The sequence below is a fragment of the Eumetopias jubatus genome, unplaced genomic scaffold, assembly GCF_037043125.1.
Source record: "Eumetopias jubatus isolate StellerSeaLion01/CBP00866 unplaced genomic scaffold, mEumJub1_p1.0 scaffold_3, whole genome shotgun sequence".
Lineage (NCBI taxonomy): Eukaryota > Metazoa > Chordata > Mammalia > Carnivora > Otariidae > Eumetopias > Eumetopias jubatus.
Window position 1 is genome coordinate 155,004,884 of NW_028274809.1, and position 19,852 is coordinate 155,024,735.

Here is a 19,852-nt window from a genome sequence, read left to right on the forward strand (position 1 = left end):
TCCAGATGTTGGATTGTAAAATTTCCTGATAAATATTCGCCTAAGTCATAATTTAAATGACTGAGGAAATCTTCCAGTTAAGGAGTTGATTATTTTTGAGACTGTTTCATAACTTATTTAATTATTATTACGTGATTACATATTTTATACAAAATCCTCCTTTCCATAAAAAGTGTGAGTAAAATGAGCATTACTTAAGTAGACAAAAGCACATGAAAAATAACACATTCTTAAAATGCGTTTCTTCAACATCCTGCAACAGAAATAAGGATTCAGTAAAAATTTGCCAACTGTGTGAATCAATTAAAAAAGGAAATTTTTGCAATAAATAGACTTTGGAATAAATGAAAAATATTTGAATGAAAGAAGGAACCAATGAATAAGTTGTATAGGGAAGAAATTTGCTTCTTTGGGGACAATCTGGATCAGACGGTATTTCATAACTGCATATTTTGTGGTATATCTGTCCTTCAAAACATAAACAGATAGATAAAAGCTAATAAAAATTTTCAGCAAAACTATAAGTTAGATATCTATGATAATTGATTATAGAGTTTACAGAGTATCATTAAGTTTAAGATTAAACTTTTAATTTATTGTGTAATTTCCATAAGCTACTCTTACTGCCTGGGGAAAACATGCTAAAGTCTAAAACTTTAAGGACACCATACTGATTTTTAATAATTACAAAGTCTCACATATTTACAATCTCACACATTTCTTCTGAATAAACAGTGGAGAGGGAAAAACAATTTCAATATTTAAAAAGACCCTTCATTTTGCTTCACTAGTACAGAGAGACAGCATTATAGTTACCATTTTGTTCCAGCCGCTTGCAATAAGAGGACAAGTCACATTGTTCATTCAAACCTCCAATTCCCCAAACTAATAGTGCTAGGAAAGAGGCAAAGGGAATAGACAGAGTTTGAACCTCACCCTAAAGGCTAATAGAAGAAAGTTCTGTCAAACTCCTCCAAGCAGGAGATACCCTAAGCTACACTCAGGCCCAGAATCAAACCGAGGGACTCTTTAGGCATGCTGGCCCATTCGACCTCCACGTCACCACAGGACAAGAAAGGAAGTAACAGTTCCTAAAAGAGTGGGGAAATAGATTAAAATGTTGTAGGGCAAAATTAGCATCTTGAATTACGAGAGGAGGAAAAATAACCTGTCAGTAAGGAAAACAGAAAGAAGATGATCTCGATAGACTATAACCTTGAATAGTAACAAAGGAATTTACTAATGGTCTCAAGGTCTCCTCTCAAGGTCTCCCTTTACTTTTGCCTTTTCCCTCCATGGAGACCTCCAACTTGGTGTGGTGCGTACTAAGTGCGATCACTGGGTATGTGTCAGTAACGTTGCAAGCATGTGATCACGTTGTAGTTAATATCAAAGAGGAAAGGAATACTTAGCTATGGAGAAAGGAGACATTATCTCAGGTGCTCATACAATTCAGGGAAAATGAGAAAATCCATGCCATGTATCAGGCTTTCTAACAATGAATCAGAATGTCTGCCCCCAATTCATTCGGGGTCCAAATAAATAAGCAACTGAAGATATAAGGAAAATAGAAACACACTCCAAATGAAATAGAAAATTTGATTTCTGTATCAATAGCATTTTTAGTGTAATATACAAATTATTACCAATTTATCATTTTTGTTAACATAAAAATACATATCATAAGTGCATGTTTTATCTTGTCCTTATCTCTTCTACGGTAATTTTATTTCACTATGGGTTACTATTACTAATTCAAATATCTATTAGAGTGACTTAAATCAATAATTTATATATTTTTATTGTGTGAAGATAAGCATAACAGAAGACAGAGTGGGTTTTCAGTTTTAAAAACTCTTTATGAAAATATATACTTTCCATATACATTTGGCAGATTATTTTGAAAAGTTGACCGCTTGAGAATTTTAAAACTACTCAGTAACCACCTAAGCTATTCATATTATGCATCTTGCCTTTCCTCTGATTTTATATTTGAAAAAAAATTCATTAAACTATAATTCTTTCTGAAAACTATGAAGTAGATAAAATGTTGTCTGAAAATCAAAATTCAGTTCCCTGTGTTCATAAAAATGCCGGCACATAGCACATGATTCATGGAAATATCTCACAGGTTTTTCCTCATTTATTCACTCAAATTATCTCTTCAGTTTATTAACTCAAATTTGATTAGAAACGTCATATTGTTAGGACTAGGTGTGGAGAGAGAGAGAGAGCAATTCTCACTAATAACAATATTACTGACATTTTTGAGCTCTGATTATATCTGCCAGACTTTATTCAGGACACTTTGCTTAAATTATTTCTAATACTTCAACAGTTACATTATGATCTTAAGAGACAGAAGGCAAGAGAGCAAGACTGAAAGAACAAGGGAGATAAAGGGAGAGAGGATGGGATTGAGAAATAGAGAAACAGGGACAGAGAGAAAGAGACAGACCCTGAGACTTCAAGCATCACTAGAAAGTACAGGGCGGCTGTCAACCTCAATTTCCCTTATTCCGAAGCACATGTTCCTGGGGCCCTGCAGATCATAAAATACCTTCCTACTCAATACCTTTTTTGAACAACAAACAAACTAAAGCACTAAAAAGCCTTCCGACTGTGCTAGCATCATGTAAAATTGATAGACTATAGACCAATTTCTCTTCTCTCTTATGTTGCTTGTCACTTATGTCAAGACTTTACTGTATGTGGACTATTGGTATTTCTGGCTCAAAATACCTGCACTTCTGATTTTTAAAACATAATCTACTGCACAATAGTTCTGACTTAGGAGAGATTACTAAAGAGTTACTGTTAGATACCTTATAGCTATTTCTTAAGGAGCTTAAATCAGAACTCAACATCTCTTCTGAATGAAGAACCCTTTTTTTACTTCTTTTAAAAAATATATTTCCTGAATAAAGAGAGGCCTTGAGAAAATATTCCAATGAGGCACCACTCTTCCTATGACAGGATGGCACCTTCCTTAAGACTCAGTGTATTGTTTTGTGGGGCCCCTACATCTATTTTTGGTCCCTAGATATAGCTTCACAATTGTCATAGAGTGCTTAGCATCTTAAAAAAATACAATATAATATACACCCTTCCTTAACTAAAGCAATTTCTTTTTTCTTTCATGGCATATTTTAAAAACCAGTTCAGATTTTCTTATTTTATGCCAGTGTGAAAGCATTTTTCATCTGAATACTGAGGAATGATAAAATAGCTGTTCATATCAAAATACAAAAACATGAAAAAAAATCAATGAAACCAGTGCATGCACTTTAGGAAGTTTATGGTTTAATTCCTTCCTTCCAATGAGCATTGAAATTGAAATTGTTATTATGTTATTTTTAACTGCACTGTTGATTTGCAGAGATTAAATGGCAAATTTGCCCAAAGTACAGTATATTGCCTGTTTGCATATCTATGAGTTAGGTTATTACTAATTGCAAAGAAATAGTTTTCTGGCCAATTAGGAATAAATCTAGTAAAGGTCCCAAATTCAAGTAAAGATAAGGATTCTGGAATATCATAAGATTTTCATTAATATTCCTCATATATAACTGTTTACCAGTTAAATCTATTTGTAGATGCTTGGGTTGATCTTATAGAAATGCCAAATTCTTCCATGTTATTATTCAAAAGCTCTCTCTCTCTTTTTATTAAATCTATGTAACATTTCAAACATGTTAAATCACAATTTTTAAACACGAAATTTTCTATATATGTGAAAATGCAGAGCTAAGACATTATATTGATGATTCACGATACACTAAAAAAATACCTATCTTTCCTCAACTGGTCAGCAAGAAATTGGAATTTAGGGAAGATGGGTCTCATGGTTCTTTCCTTGTGTATTAGTTGTGAGAACAGAGTTGAAGCCAAAGAGTTTGCTTACATAACTATTTAAGTTTGACTTTAATTGTTACATGAGACTGACATAATTGAAAACTTACCATGAAGCTAGAACTATTCTAAGTGAATTACATGTGTTAACCCATTACAATCTATACAGTAAGTCTACAGGGAAGTAGTCTGGTGCTCATCCCATGTGATAGGTGTCATTGGGGCAGAGTAACCTGCCAAGGTGTTTTGGCTGGCCTGGTTTGTGCTCAGTCTGTCTAGCTCCACAGCTATTGACCAGTACAACACATTTCCTCTTGTCTTTCTTTTAAGGTCTTTAAAAAGTATTTTGTGTTTTCTAGATGGATATATTTTCTAGGATATGTAAGCAAAGCCTTAAAATTCCAGAAACAAATTAAACACTGTCTCTCCCCTTCTCCCTCTCTCTCCACCTCCTCCCATGTTGACAAAGGTTCTCTCCTGAAAGTGGTTAAGATCCTAAAATCTACAGATTAGATATTGAAAGGAAAAGAAAAAGCATGTAAAAGCCAATGAAAACATAAAGAATCCTAAAATATGATGTACCAAAAGAAATAACAAACAAAACAATCATGAATTAAAAACTTCAACCAGAATTTCTGTTTGCAACAACAGTAACAGACCAACATAGAAATCATCATTCAATGACTAAACAATGCATTTATAGTGTTGAATATAAGTACAAGCTGAACTTCTAATGTTGACATATGATTATTTTCTGGACATAGAAATAACTATATCAGAAACTGATGTGTTTTTCTTTTAAGTAAAGAAATGTTTTTACATGGGGCAGTGTTACATGTCTAATTCTAATATAAGGTCAATTAATCACTGCTCTGAAATTTATTTACAATTAAATATACAGCAGGGATATCCTCATAATATTTGAATTATATGGTTTAATTCATTTAAAGCCATTTTACTAAAATAGTGTATCATTAGGGTAAAGTCACCAGATTTAGAAAAAATAAAAAAACAATTAAATTTAAATATCAGATAAATAAATATTTTTTAGCCTAAGTCCTAAATATTACAAGGTACATTGCAATATTGCTATATGTGGGACATACACAGATCCTCCCCCAGTGTCATTGTTTATATGAAATTCAAATTTAACTGGTCATCTTATATTTTATTTGGCAAACTTACTCTAGGGTTAGAGTAATTAAAATCTGGGCATATAAGTATTTGTTAGTCACACTAATCAGAATAATTTCACTGGAAGATATGTGTGTCAAAATAGTGTTAAGGTAAATTGGGGACATTCCAGACAAACATTTATAATTTTGTCAAAAATTTCAAATTGTTTTAGAACTTCATGGACAACTTCTTTATTTTATTTATTTATTTGTATGATTTGATGGGTATTAAAGAGGGCACGTACTGAATGGAGACTGGGTGTTATACGCAAACAATGAATCATGGAACACTACATCAAAAACTAATGATGAAATGTATGGTGATTAACAGAACATAACAAAATAAAAAAAATGTAAAAAAATTAAATCTCTGGATGGGTAAAAAAAAAAGATGAAATAAGATATTAGCTTGATTTTATGAGTATATGACCTTTATAGTTAGTAATTATTTCCATGTTTTCTGAGACGGTTTTATTTTGAGCTTAAAAAATAAAAACAATTTTATGCTTCTAAGAGTTAATGAAATCAGTAAGCTTCTTATTTTTAGATATAACTACTGATTTGCTTATCTCTATCTATCACTTCTACCACTCTCACATTATTATATACACAGACATACAAATAACAGTTATTTCACCTCTAGGGCATACCACACATCCAGGGTTAAGTACTGCCATTTCTCCTTATGGGTCCTTAAAGCATGAGTCATGTGACAGCATACAGCTATGGAGATGTGATTCCATCCCTACACCAATGAAAGTTGACATTACCCTTACTTTACACTAGGAGGCATATTGTTACTACAGATTTTTTCTATTATAATACTAAACACTTTGTGACCTGGTTTACTAGCTCAAATGCAAGAGAATATTATTAAAACCTTTTAAGTATTTATAATAAATGACTACTCAAAGCTAATTATATTGGGGAATTAAAGTCATACTTTAAATTGATGAGATCTCAAACTGTCCAGCGGAGAAAGCTCATGTCCTTCCCTGTTTTACAGCCATCTTTTAACTACATTAGGTAATATTTTAAAAAGTCATTTCATTGTACCTATTTAAAAAAAATGGTAATAAAACAGAAAATGTATTGTGAATAATTAGTAATAAATACTTTAAATAATAAAGTGAACATAAGCATTTTAAAGTAAAACAATGCAGATATTGGAGCATAAATACGCTTTACTATATAATTTTTAATCAATCTTTAGCAAATAGTGATGTTTTGAGATCACCCATCAGATATGATAAATAGGAAAAAGTCGCATGAAAAGAATTCAAAGCATAATGTTTTTAGAATCTGACACAAACATTTTTGTTTTTTTTTAGAATTTTATTTCTTTCTTTAAATGTGTAACAATTTTGCATTTCAGAATTCACTATGGTAATTTTTTTTAAAGATTTTTTTTTTTTATTTATTTGAGAGAGAGAGAGAGAGAGAGAGAGAGAGAAACAGCATGAGAGGGGAGAGGGTCAGAGGGAGAAGCAGGCTCCCCACTGAGCCGGGAGCCTGATGCGGGACTCGATCCCAGGACTCCGGGATCATGACCTGAGCCGAAGGCAGTCGCTTAACCAACTGAGCCACCCAGGCGCCCCGACTATGGTAATTTTTAAAACTTGATAGGAAACTTTGCTAAATAATCAGATACATGTTTAGTTTGTTCTATACTTTTCCACAGTCTATTGATAATAACAATAAAATATAATGATACCTGTAAACTGAGCCTGTGTTAAATGCCAATAGCCCTGTGGCCCCAAGGTCAGTGAATTAGGTCATAGATTATTTTGATTCCACAGTCTTTGTTCTTAATAACAATTTCACATTGATTCCCCAAAAATATCATTGCCTATGTACTTTCTCCCCAGGCTTTTGAATATCTTTACTCCACTCCACCTTCACCTTTGTCTGCCTTAAATGTTAAGGTTTGTCATGATTTCTTTTTGGGTTTCTTCTCTTTCCTCATAATCATATTTGCTCAAAGAATTTCATTCACCTTCTATTTTGTTAGTTTCCAATTTCCAATGCAGAATTGTATTCCTACCTCTTAGATTATCTTGTCCAGCAGCTCAAACTTTATAATTAAATAAAAAATTATTAATTCCTAATCTGAGTTTTTCTCTTATATTTTCTTTTTTTTTAAAGATTTTATTTATTTATTTGAGAGAGAGAATGAAGAGAGAGAGAGAGAGTGAGCATATGAGAGGGAAGAGGGTCCGAGGGAGAAGCAGACTCCCTGCCGAGCAGGGAGCCCGATGTGGGACTCAATCCTGGGACTCCAGGATCATGACCTGAGCCGAAGGCAGTCGCTTAACCAACTGAGCCACCCAGGCGCCCTCTCTTATATTTTCTAATTGATTTAATTGCATAATTCTCCAATGTCTCACAAACTAAAATCTTGAAAAGCCCCGTAAGTTTTTCTTTTCCCTTATCCGCCATATCCTAACCTTCCCATCATTCAAAATCTGGTCCCAACCTATTTCTCAATCCAGTTTCATTTATTGTCACATACTCGAATAATTTAGTATCAACCATTTATTGAGTATCTACTATGTTTCAGATTCTGTGCTAGGTGAATAACTCTATCAAATAACTGTAATTTTTATGACCAAAGTTTTATAGATTATTAATAGTCCCATTTTGGAGGTTAGGAATTTAAGCCCAAGTAGTGGAGCTAAACATATTTGCATGTGCTCCAAAGATAATAAACTATTCATTGCTTGCACAAGCATGCACTTTTATAGCACCATGACCTTTCATAGCACCAAGAAACCCCCACTCGTGAGAGTGTTAGCACACATGCACACACACCCATGCACAAACATTTTATTTACTTAGACAATTTCTGTTCATCCAATGTCGATTCTTGAACATATCCCTTTATCTGGGCACCTGGGTGGTGGAGCTAGTTGAGTGTCCAACTTTTGGTTTTGGCTCAGTTGTGATCTCAGGGTCCGGGGATCGAGCCCCACGTCGAGCTCCATGCTCAGCATGGAGTCTGCTTAAGATTCTCTCTCCCTCTCTCTCTGCCCCTCCCCCCCACTCCTGCACGTGTGCATGCTCTTTCTCTCTCTCTCAGATAAAAAAAATGTACAAGTTACCTAAAAAGAAATTTAAAAAAATAAAAGTATCACTTTTATCAAAAGAATCTTTACTGATTACTTATTTAAGACTTATTATATGCTAAAACCCACTTTTTTATACAGTTACTATTAGCATTTATTATAGTTCACTGGTATTTAGAAGATACTGGTATCCAGGATCTTCTAAAAAATCAGTGTTTCTTTTCCTTTTTCTTCTTTTTTTTTTTTTTTTTTTGGTCTTTTTCTTACAGTCTATAAATGCTCATAGCATATACCTCATAGAAAACAAAATTGCAAAACAATTTCAGGAACTTCACAGATTCCCAAAAACCAACTCATAGGCTTCTCCTCCTCCGACTAAGGAACTCTAGATTAAGAACTCTGGCTCTCCCACGGTGGTATCAGAGGGTTTTTGTAAGCTTTGGAAGTCTTGGTTTTAATGTCTATTCCTAGAACCTAGCATTGTACTTGGCACCACAGCAGCCTCTACATGAGTATTTACAGAATGAATAGATAATTTAATAAATAAGTAAATCATGGAAAAGTCAATAAAGGATCTTAAGCAAAAACTTTTGAACATGAAGGTATATCAGGATGACCAAGACTTTATATAGATTGTGGCAGACATACTTTAGGGTGGCCCCTCATGGTCCGTACTCACAACTATGTGTATCCCCTTCCCTGGAGTGTGGGCGGGACCCGAGATGTGCTTCTAACCAATAGAATATGGCAATGGTGCTAGAATGTCACTTCCATGATTAAGTTAAGTTCTAGAAGACATTATGCTGCTACAAACTCATTCTAGAGACTCTGTCTCTACAACTGGCTGTACAGAAGTGAGTAGATATGTTGGGAGGCATGTGTAGCTAGCAGCTGAAGGTGGCCTCTAGGAGCTGGGAGCAGTCACCAGCTGATGCCCAGAAAGATGCTGGGGTGCTCAGTCCAACAAATGCAAGGAAATAAATTCTGCTAAAGGTATGAAAAATCTTAGTAAATTCTTGCACGGTTTGCCTGCAGATGAGAATGTAACCTGGCTGACATCTTGATTGCCGGCTTTTGAGACCCTACACAGAGAACAGAGCCAAATCATGTTCAGACTCTTAAAGATAACTGTGAGTTTATGAATGGGTGCTGCTATAAGGCATTAAGTGTTATTATTAGCAACAGAACACAGATGGTAGGTAGATAGAGGGGAGATGGGGAGATAAATATTTGGTTTATAATCTAGAAGATTCTATTCCAGAAAACTTTCTGCCCTCTCTGATTCTGAGGTGAAAATAGATAACAATAGATAAGTTTTGAAGTTAGATTTAGAAAAATATATTTAATAAAGCAAAAAATTAAAGTCTTCTAGGAAAAAAAGGGTAATCAAATTATTATTATTATTATTATTATTTTAGTTGCTGGGTTTTTGGTATACCTTTTTCCCCCTTTAAACTGAAATCACAGTAGGATTAATTTCTCTTTCTCTATACTATTCTCTAGGAACTCTACATTCATTAACTCAGGGTCCAGTATTGTAGGATCACCATGAACTGATTATGAAAATTCCATGGGGAAATGAACACAGCAGGTGACAATATAAAACTTCTGAGCAATTTTCTTTGACTCTGTATAATTAGCTCAACCCAGGCTACTTAGAAAAATTATAAGCACAGTTCATAAAATTATTTAATACAATACTGTGCCAAAAAATCAAATTCCTGTTTAATTCTCAAAGCAAATTATGGTTAATGGTTGTTTTTTTCTGCAGGTTAGTATTAGCACAAATTCTTAGGATTGAAATTTGGATTTATATAATTTTTCTGAATCTTTCAAAGTCTTTTTTATTTAATTAACTTGTTTATTTTTTTCTTCCCAAAATGACAGTCTGTATCTCATGCCCAGATATTTTAAATTCTCAATATTTCTTAGCATGTACAACTGACAGGAAGAGAATTTTAACGTAAATTTTGTAGTATTAAGAATGAATTTTTTTCTCAGCTATCAGGTGCTTTCCATTTATGTCACCTCATCACCAAATGAAAATATAATTTTGAATACATTATTAAAATTGTGGAAAACATAGACAATTAAAAAGAGAAGTCAATGTTCCAAACTGAAGATAGCTACAGTTAACATGGTGTACTTCTCTGTAGCTTTTGTTTGTTCGTTCATTTTTATCTTCATAGAACATTTTTAATCTGTCTGTGTTTCATGAGTTTTTGAAATACTGATTTATTCATTTGGTCACAAATACACATTGCTGGCCTCCTCTATGCCAGGTGCTGTCATGCACAGAGAATAGAAAGGTGAGCAAATAGTCCTTACTGATAATGGGAGAGACAATTGTTAACCAAAAAATCATACAGGTTTTCTTTGAGGAAAAGGTGTGAGGAAAAAAAAAAAAGAAGAAAAGGTATAAGTGTCATGAAAAGGAAAAATTATTCCACTGAAAAGAGCACTAAGCAAGAGGTGGAATTTGTGAGTTTTATTCTTGACTCGCAAACTATGTAACTATAGGCAAAGCCTTCCCTTTTAATGCCTCTGTATAAAAATATTTTATACTGTATGGTCTGCAGGGTTCTACTAAGGACAAAATTGCCAGTAACCCACAGCCAAAAAAAACAAAAAAAAACAAAAAAAACAAAACTGCAGGAACAGATCTCTCACAAGTTGTTCACCTCACTAGTGGACCATTCAACCAACTCATCTTCTTAAGATTCAATTTCCCAAATCTTCTCTTAAAAAATAAGATTAGTGTCGAAAAGAACTCTGCTATGAGAGCTGAAAGGTGAGCCCACTTCCATGTGATCCAGATCCCTAAAGTCTGCCCAGAAGCATAGAGAGTTTTCTCCAACAGCCTGAGAAGGAGCTTTTTTTTTTCCCCTCCAGGGAAGGGGAGGGGCAGAGGGAGAGAGAGAATCTTAAGTAGGCTCCACAGCCAGAGCAGAGCCTGATGCGGGGCTCGATCTCACGACCCTGAGATCATGACCTGAGGGGAAATCAAGAGTCGGACACTTAACCAACTGAGCCACCCAGGTGCCCCAGAAGGAGGTGCTTAGGGCAGCTGGAAGATATATATACCTATATAATTATACACATATATATGTATATATACGGTACATGTAATATATATATATATATGTATATGTGTATATATATGTATATGTGTGTATATATATATGTATATATATAAATTAGTGCCCTAGAATTTCAAACTCAATGCCAATGATGACAATGCTGTAAAACATATGTACAGTGAAGGTGGTTTCTCTGAATAGTAAGAGCAAAAGCTGTGGAGTCAGGCACTCCTAAGTTCATAGTCTATCTCACCTATCTCTTAAGTAGTTTCAGACAAATAACTGAAATTTTCTGAAATTCAGTTGACTTATAATACTATCTAACTTGTAATATTGGTGTGGAATCATAAACAATACATTAAAACATTTATTAGCATTCCTGACTCATAAGTAGACCTGAACAAATATTACCCATACATATCCTCAGGTATCAAAATTATCCTTAGTGAGAAGTTCACAAACTGATTCACATACAGTCCAGGTAGAGGCAGAAGCATAGGAACAGACAGGGCTTAATAAAGTAAATATAATCTGCAATTTTGCACATGATTAAACAGCAGAAAATCCTTTAAAGTGACATTTAAATGAAATGCCAGATATAAAAATAACTCTATTCATGATTCTCAGTGGTACAAGATTAAGCCTTAATTCTGAATTAGTGGTAATAAGGTGTTCCTGATCTGATCACATAATTGTTTTTGTTTGCTTTTAAGTTAGTGAAATTCTTTCATCGGTCTAGTTACAGTTGTTAATAGCAAACTTCTACTGAAAATCCCCCTTAGTATCTTCTTAGAAGTAATGATTTTATTGAATTATACATGGAGTGTATGATCACAATAATGAGCTAACTTCTTAAAGAAATATGATTTACCCTGCTATTTGAGAATAGTCTAAGTCTCTACATGTGGAAAAGATGACAAGACTCGGTACAAGACATTTTGCATGTGAGTGTAGCTGAGTAAGTCTGCTCTAAGACTCAGATGTGGCTAGAACATAGAGACACCATCTATTTGGTTGCCAAAGGATACTTGTCATGCCCTCTCCTTAAACTTCCCCCGGGTGTCATAAAAACAGAGAAGGGCTGAGGTTTCCGCTGAATGATTTTATTGCTAAATTCTAAAGAGAACTTTTCAAAGACTTTATTTTACTCAAAAGGTCTTTAATGGAGGCAAGTGCCAATTTACATTCTAGTCTTCCAAATACAAATGTAATTACTGAAAATCTGTTTAATTGCAATTTCACCATTTGAAATATACTTCAATGTATAAAATATGATTGCTATATACACAACCATCTGGCTATACTTTTATATAATAAACCACATCTTTGGTTCAAAACAATTAATAGAAAAAGGAAGAACTTGGATATTTCATATATTGGTTCTGAGTTTTATATCAGTCTCCCACTATATACTTAAAATAAACTTTGCATTTTGAGAATTTTAAAACATGAAAAAATAGGAAGAACGGTATAATAAGGCTCTACATATCCATTATCCAACCTCAACAACCACTAACATTTCACTGTTTAATTTATTCCCATCATTACTATCACCATTATTATCATTATTAGTATTTTGCTGGAGTATCATTAAAACAAATTCCAGACATTATATTGCCGTTTCTATAAATTCTTCAAAACCCATCACTACCAGTAAAGGGTTTTCTCTTAATAAAACTACAATACCATTATCACATCTCACAAAATAAGTAATTCTTAATTATCATTTAAAACCCAACACATACTCATATGTCCACAATTGTCTTAAAAAAGTTTTATGATACTGAAAAAAGAAACAAACTTACTGGTCATCACTAGAAGTTTCTAGGGCACAAGTTCATTTTATAAATTAATATACTAAGCAAGTATATATCTTGGATTTCCTATGAGAACTGGATTTCATGTGGTAATCAATGACTAATGGGTTGAAGTTCTTCATCATAAGTTTTTTTCTTCATTAAAAAGGAATAATTTCTTATGTTTATCACTTTTATATTCACTCACTATATAATTTAATAGCATGCTCTGCAATTATTTTAGCAATAAACACAATATAATTTTCACAATTATTTATGAAAATAATTTTGAAGTATTAATATATATATATTTTTTCTGCTTGTATATATCCCTTTACCTACCCCAGCCTTTTCAAACAGGTATTGGCTTTAAATTCATTGCATAGATGAGGATGAGACAGGGTAGAGAATGGTAAAAGGCATTCTGTTATTTTTTGAAGTTCTAAACCTACCACGCTGATTATTTTTTCAATTGCTACTAGAGAAAATAAAAAAAAAAAAAGAAAAGAAAAGAAAAAAGAAAGTTGGAGGAATTGTGTCTTTGTGAAAAACTATCAGGAAATACAGTGGGGGATCTCCAACTCCAGACACTAAAAACATTTACTCAGCCCTGCTGGGAAAGAAAGGGATGAAAGAAATAGAAATGAGGGGAGAGACTCTACTTGGTGCTCATTGGGCAGACCTCAAGAGAAACCTAGTGGATTGGGATTACAGAGTCCTGAGGCTAGATTCCATAGCAGAGTTCAGAGAAGCAGGAAGATCCTAAGTGATAAACTCACCATGCATCTAGGCACCACGGAGTGAGCCTGCACAAACTCCTTTGCCCATGTTCATTTGCGTGAAGGCAATGATAGTAGTTATGAAAGGGCCAGGAAGGCTGGGTTGAAGGCAGTATCATTTGAGACACATGTAGACCCAATCAAACAAGGGGCATCTCAGTAGACATGGAAGTGGGCAGATGACCAAGGGACCAGAATATTTCAATTCTTTTTGGCATGATGTAGACCATACGAAATTGAGAGGGGAGAAAAGTGAAGTTTCTGTCACACTAGGGAAATGGGGATTCAAGTTTTGTTTTTTTTTAAATGAAAGGAAAAAAGAAAGTTGTATGTCCAGCACATCTAAATTGTTGGCATGAGTCACATCTGATACAATAAAGACTACTGTAGATTTTACATAATATTATTTATAAAAACCATCAATTATAACATAATTTACAAACTTTATTTTTGGAATTGCATGTAAAAACCTTCATACTTTCCTAATTTTTTTTCAAAATTCGTATGTTTGATAGAATATAAAAGTTATGATGCCAACAACCCGGAGGTTGGAAGTAAAGAAGAATATTGTAGATCAATGCCACTGTGTGTGTGTGTGTGTGTGTGTGTGTGTGTGTGTGTGTGTGTAGAAGCAAGACCCTATAATAAAGCCTAATGTTTCCAAAAACTCCCTCATAAGATACTCTTTTTATTAATTTCTTTTTAAAAAGTATAATGAAAATGTTACTATGGAATTACTACTAATCTTTAAAGATTTTTTATTGAGAGGCATAATATTTTAAAAAATAGGAATCCATACAGATTCAATACTTAATAATTGTACAGATAATACAGACATTCATGATTTATATGGATATAGCATGGTTACTACAAAATCTTGGCTCTTCAAGAATTATCACACCACAGACAGAAAATCCCAATGAAGACAAAGGATACAGTCTAGATCTGAATAGCAAGATTATTACTATTGAAGAATACTGCATCAATTATGCTTTACCTCACTTCACAAATTCCTCAAAGTTAATTACAAAAATGTGACTGTGGAATCTTAAGATAATATATCATAATACTATTCTAATATGAATTGCCATTTAGCTATGAATCTCTTAATATTTCTAGGCTATTCTAATTAATTCTGCTCTAGACATTTACAGAGGAGGTTAAAATTTTAAGTCCTGTTAAATGTCAAAAATATAGTTGGCCTCCAGGGTCCCTCAGGGCACCTCCTTTCCTTACCTGCCTATTTTCCTTCTTTCTTAATGATGAATAAGGATGCTGTCTCCACCAAGGAGAAATTTAACACATTTTATTGACCATGATTCTCGTGGGTGAGGTCACTGTGTTGGGTTGAATGTTGAGTGTGCAAGGGTGTGTCATCCCTTGGGGCTCTTTTTCCGTGTGACTAGATTGGTAAAAACTCTGGGGACCTCTTGAAACTATTTCGAAAGGGCCTTTTATTTTTGGCTTTAGAATCTCTTCTAACTTCTCCCATTTGGCAGCTCACTCAGTGCTACTGCCCTGGACTAAGAAGGCATTGGGGGAGTAGCTATACATTTTGGGTAAAGTTCTGGCCTAAGGCAAATTAGGTTAACCATATTTCTGTGTACTTTCTCCCCCCTATTTTCCTTTTACTTCTGTAAAAAACAAACAAACAACAACAACAACTCTGGTGAACTATATAGACAAGACCTAAAACTATTTTCTTAAAATGGGAGTCTTTCTGTCTTGGTTTTAGCTGAAGCCCAAAGACAAGAGAATCCAACCATTCCCATATGGGGAAGAGGAGGCCAAGAACCAGTTTCGTACTCTCAGCTTAATGACAGTTAAGAGATGTTTTAAAACTGAAGAGGGGGAAGTTGGAAACCGGGAAATCAGTTTAGAAAAAAGCTCTCCTACTCACCTGACCTCTTCACACAAGTCCAGGAAAGGATAATTCAATGGAACCACTTACATTCAGTGGTGCTTAGACTAATCAAAACCAAGAAATCTAAGGAGGACCATGGGCCTGCTCTCCCAAATGCTGTGTAATAAGAAGTCTCCTCTTTGCATATGGCCTGCCCTTCTGGATATGTGAAGTTAAAAGATGTTTTCCTTATGAGCCGAAGATACAGAACATGAAAGAAAGGTCAAGAAGCAGAGCTGGTGTGCAATCTACTTAAATCTTCCTAAGATTGGCTAGGGTAGGGAGAAACCTCAGCAGAAAGAAGATGCCAATATAACTAGACATGCCAACGAGAAGAAAGTCATTTATCAGAGAAACCTGCAGAAATGGATGCCAGCTTCAGGGAGAGGAGGGATAATACATTCAAAAGATCCCCAACCACAGCCCTGGAAACAAAGAGGCAGCTTAAAATCCTGGAAGTCAGAGAACACCAATTCTGGATTCTCACAACAGGATGAGTTAAGAAAGCCTTTCTGTGCTTTTTACCTCCTCTTGGTCTTTTACTTCAACCACAGAATTGTCAGAGGCACCTTAATGTCTACAGCAGTAGAAGAGAAGTAGCTTAGAAAATTAGGGAAAACTCACCCTATCCCCATTTCTCACTGTAGGTGACCAGTTTGATGCAGGTTCAAGATGAGCTAGAAAACAGTTTTAATTTAAATCAAGTAGAAATCATGGTCATTACTCTGGACAGGACATAAGTATTGAATTAGATTTTTAACTTTTTAATATTAGTGAACTCATCAGGGATTTAAAAAAAAAGTAACAGCAACACCAAAAAAGGTATAGTCCTTGCCCAAAATTTCCTCCAAAGGCAAAGAAAGAAGTACCCTCACAGGGCTTACTTTGAATGGGCAATGATTTCTAAGGTAGGGGTGTGGATCTGTGTAGAATAAAGACTTTTCTGCTAATTCTCTCTCACTCATTCCACTTGTTCAATGCATTGGTTAGAAACATATCCAAAACTGAAACAAGGAAAGCAAAACCCCAAAATCACTATCACCCCTCTTCACACTTGTTTTAATCAACTACTTTATCTTTTTTTTTTTTTTAAGTCTTCATTGGAAAACATCATTCCACAGAACAACAAGCACAGTAGACTTGATGATATTTTGAATACGGCAACAAGAAAGCCAGTAAAAACCAACCAAATGTCCATTTACTTGCTCCCCCAAATCACTGTTAGAACTCAAATGCACACAAGAGAAAAACCAGAATTCTCAGCGGTCACAGTTCTTAAGGGGACTCACCAGAGTTGGGGTCAGAGTTGCCATCTGCTTCAGTCCTCTTGTCCGGAGAGGCCTGGTCGTAGAATTCGTCCTGTGGCTGAACCAGAGGAAGAGGGTGTGAGATCAGGGTGCCACTACCCACCGGCTCGTGGTCTCCTAGACCACTGTCACTGCAGCTTTCCTGGGAGCCATCGGGGAGGTGAAACGTAACGCGGCGCTGCGACTACAAAGAAGATCACAGGACACGTGATTAACACTCCTCCCAGATAAAAAGGGCATGGTGGAACGCAACATCAAAACAACTTTCAACACGTGATACAATGTAAGAGCAAAACAGATAAAACTTGGAACAAAGCTAGGAACGAAATCTATCATTTGCTATTTACTATATCATGTCTAACTTGGAAAATACAAGAAGGAAATTCAGTCTTGTTTAATTGAAGAACAAAAAAGACACTAATGGTAAACCGTTGAAAATTGTAGCAAGAAAAGCAAATAAGAATATACTAGTTGTCAGCGGTTTAAAAAAAAACTTGAAATAAGCAGAAATATGCAAATATTTGTTCCATAGATCTGAATAAATACATAGATGATGTGACATTCCATTTCTTTTGAATGAACAGGCATTTTGTTTACTTAATGATTTTAAGGTACTTTTTTCAAAGAACTCATTATTGCCAACTGGCTCAGATATTACTACCAGTCATTGATTATAGAACATCCCAGCAGAAAGATGTTTGGAGTATTATTTTGTCATCTATTTGTACAATGTCACTATTAGAAGTGATCTAAAATATGTGTATGGGTACTTCAATAAATTTTAGTGTTTTAATAAAATAAAAGTATGCATTTCAGCACAAATTGCTGCTTAGTACTCTTGGTAAATGTTCTTTTAGCTGATGTAATCCATGAGATATGAGAATATTTACAGCTGTGTGGGGTGGAGATTTATGACTTCTGGAATTATATGAGAGTAGTAAATTTGTGCTGTATGTCTGACTGCACCTAATTTTTCATTTGGCTTTAACAGTCAAAAGACCTTTCAATATCATGTCACATGTGACCACTTTTACTCATATTTAACAAAATTATGAATATATAAATAATAAGGTATATAATCACTTTATAATACCTAAAACTTGTGTGTTTTGCCAAGAGGCAATTTATAGATTGTATCCATTCCAAAGAAAAAAGAATGCAGTTAGACACAAAATGCTATAGATAGATATACTGCCATTCTATAAATGCATTTTTATAGACAACAATAGAACATAGCCTATTTCCTATGAGTCACTGGTTCAAATCCAGCTCAGAGTCATAATGGAGAAGAGCTGATACCACTTTATTGCTGTTCAATGACCTGTGTGAAATGACTTGATAGCTCAGTACATTTTTAATGAACTGATGCCGACATCACATAAACTATAATCATAAATGGTGCTAATTGAGTCTATTGTAGCACATTTCACCTTCATGCACAACTATCTCATTCTCCCCTCAATAGATTTTGAAACGTGCCTAGGTGAGTGCTCCACAATATGCAAGCCAAACTTGAACATTAATATCTGAAATGTACTTCTCCTTGTATAGAAAGGAAAATGCTACCATTTTTATTTACTATAGCATTTCCTCTCCCATGTGAATTCAACCCATTAGAGAAAACCAATAATATAACTATTTTTTGTTTCTGTTTCAATATGCCCTTGTTTCATCAGTATCCTCTTGTGATAAACACAGCATTATTATTGGTGACCAGGCTGCCCATTATACATGACAGTCAAACATAGCTTTTAAAGTGACTAGCCTACTTAAAAAGTCTGAAGTTTCGGTGATTAAAATATCTTTGGTATTATCTCTGGAGGAATACCTCTTAGTTATAACTCAGGTGAGTGAAAAAGAAGTCAATTACAAGAGAAAGACAATGGGACAGATTACTCTTTAGTCTTTATAAATCATTTCCAGATGCCCATAAGCCATTATAAAGTATATGTTCCAAACATAGAAGAAAAAAGGAAAATTTGCATCTATGATATTCTTCTAAGCATAATTAATATTGCTTTAATTACTATTTTTTTTTTTCTCCTAAGAAATGTGAATCTGCAGCTCCTGTAGCACTTGAACACAGCAGTTCTCACAGAACGGCCATTAGAACTAGCATTCATTGAGCACCTACTGGTATATAGCCTGGCACTACAATTTCACTGAGAATAAGACAACTATTTTTTTCAAAACTGTTTCAAATGCAACTAATTAGATTCAATCTCACACATATTATACTATGATATTCCCTTACCACTTTATAAGTGAGAACAAGCAAAGACAAAAATCTGATGTAATTTATTTGCAGTTGGACAGTATAAATTAGAGTGGTACAATGCTTTAGCTATGGTGCTTTATGGAACTATTTCCTAATTAATTTGATTCAAAGACGTTTAAGTTTTAAATGGCAAAACTGTACACAGTTTATCAGTCTAATGGGAGGTTGGGGTGGTGGGGCATATGGACTAAGATCTGGAATACGGATACTATGGTATGAAGCAAAGTGATCAAGCAAATCCATCTTTAATTTATCATTGTAAAGGCTGATGCAAGTCTGAAATATCAAGGTAGATATAAGCAAAGAATTTGAAGAAATTGAAATGCAGGAAAATGAGGATCCATGAAGTATTAAGAAACAGAAGTTGGAGGTGTCAGCAAGGATTCAACAGACTTGTTCAGATGTTACGGAAGAATACCAGGTGAGGAAGCCCGAACCAGACCTCTTGGCTAGGAGCCCTTGCTCTGCAGAGACTGGCCCAGGGCAAGTGACTTTATCTCTTTGAGTGAGTTCCTGGCTTTGTGAAATGGATAGTGCCTCCACCAGAGAAGTGTTGTAAGGTTCAAGCAGATTAAGTAAGCGTTGTTGGTGTATAAAATTTGACATATAGTAGGTAC

General features: G+C 34.5%; 1 protein-coding gene across 1 annotated transcript in view; it reads right to left on the bottom strand.

Annotated features, from left to right (window-relative positions):
• PCDH9 (protocadherin 9) overlaps window positions 1-19,852 on the bottom strand; it is a 915,036-nt gene that overhangs the window by 296,194 nt on the left and 598,990 nt on the right. The window contains exon 3 of the mRNA XM_028105534.2: window positions 16,940-17,141. Coding sequence (XP_027961335.1) covers window positions 16,940-17,141 — 202 coding nt within the window. The remainder of the gene's footprint in view (window positions 1-16,939; window positions 17,142-19,852) is intronic.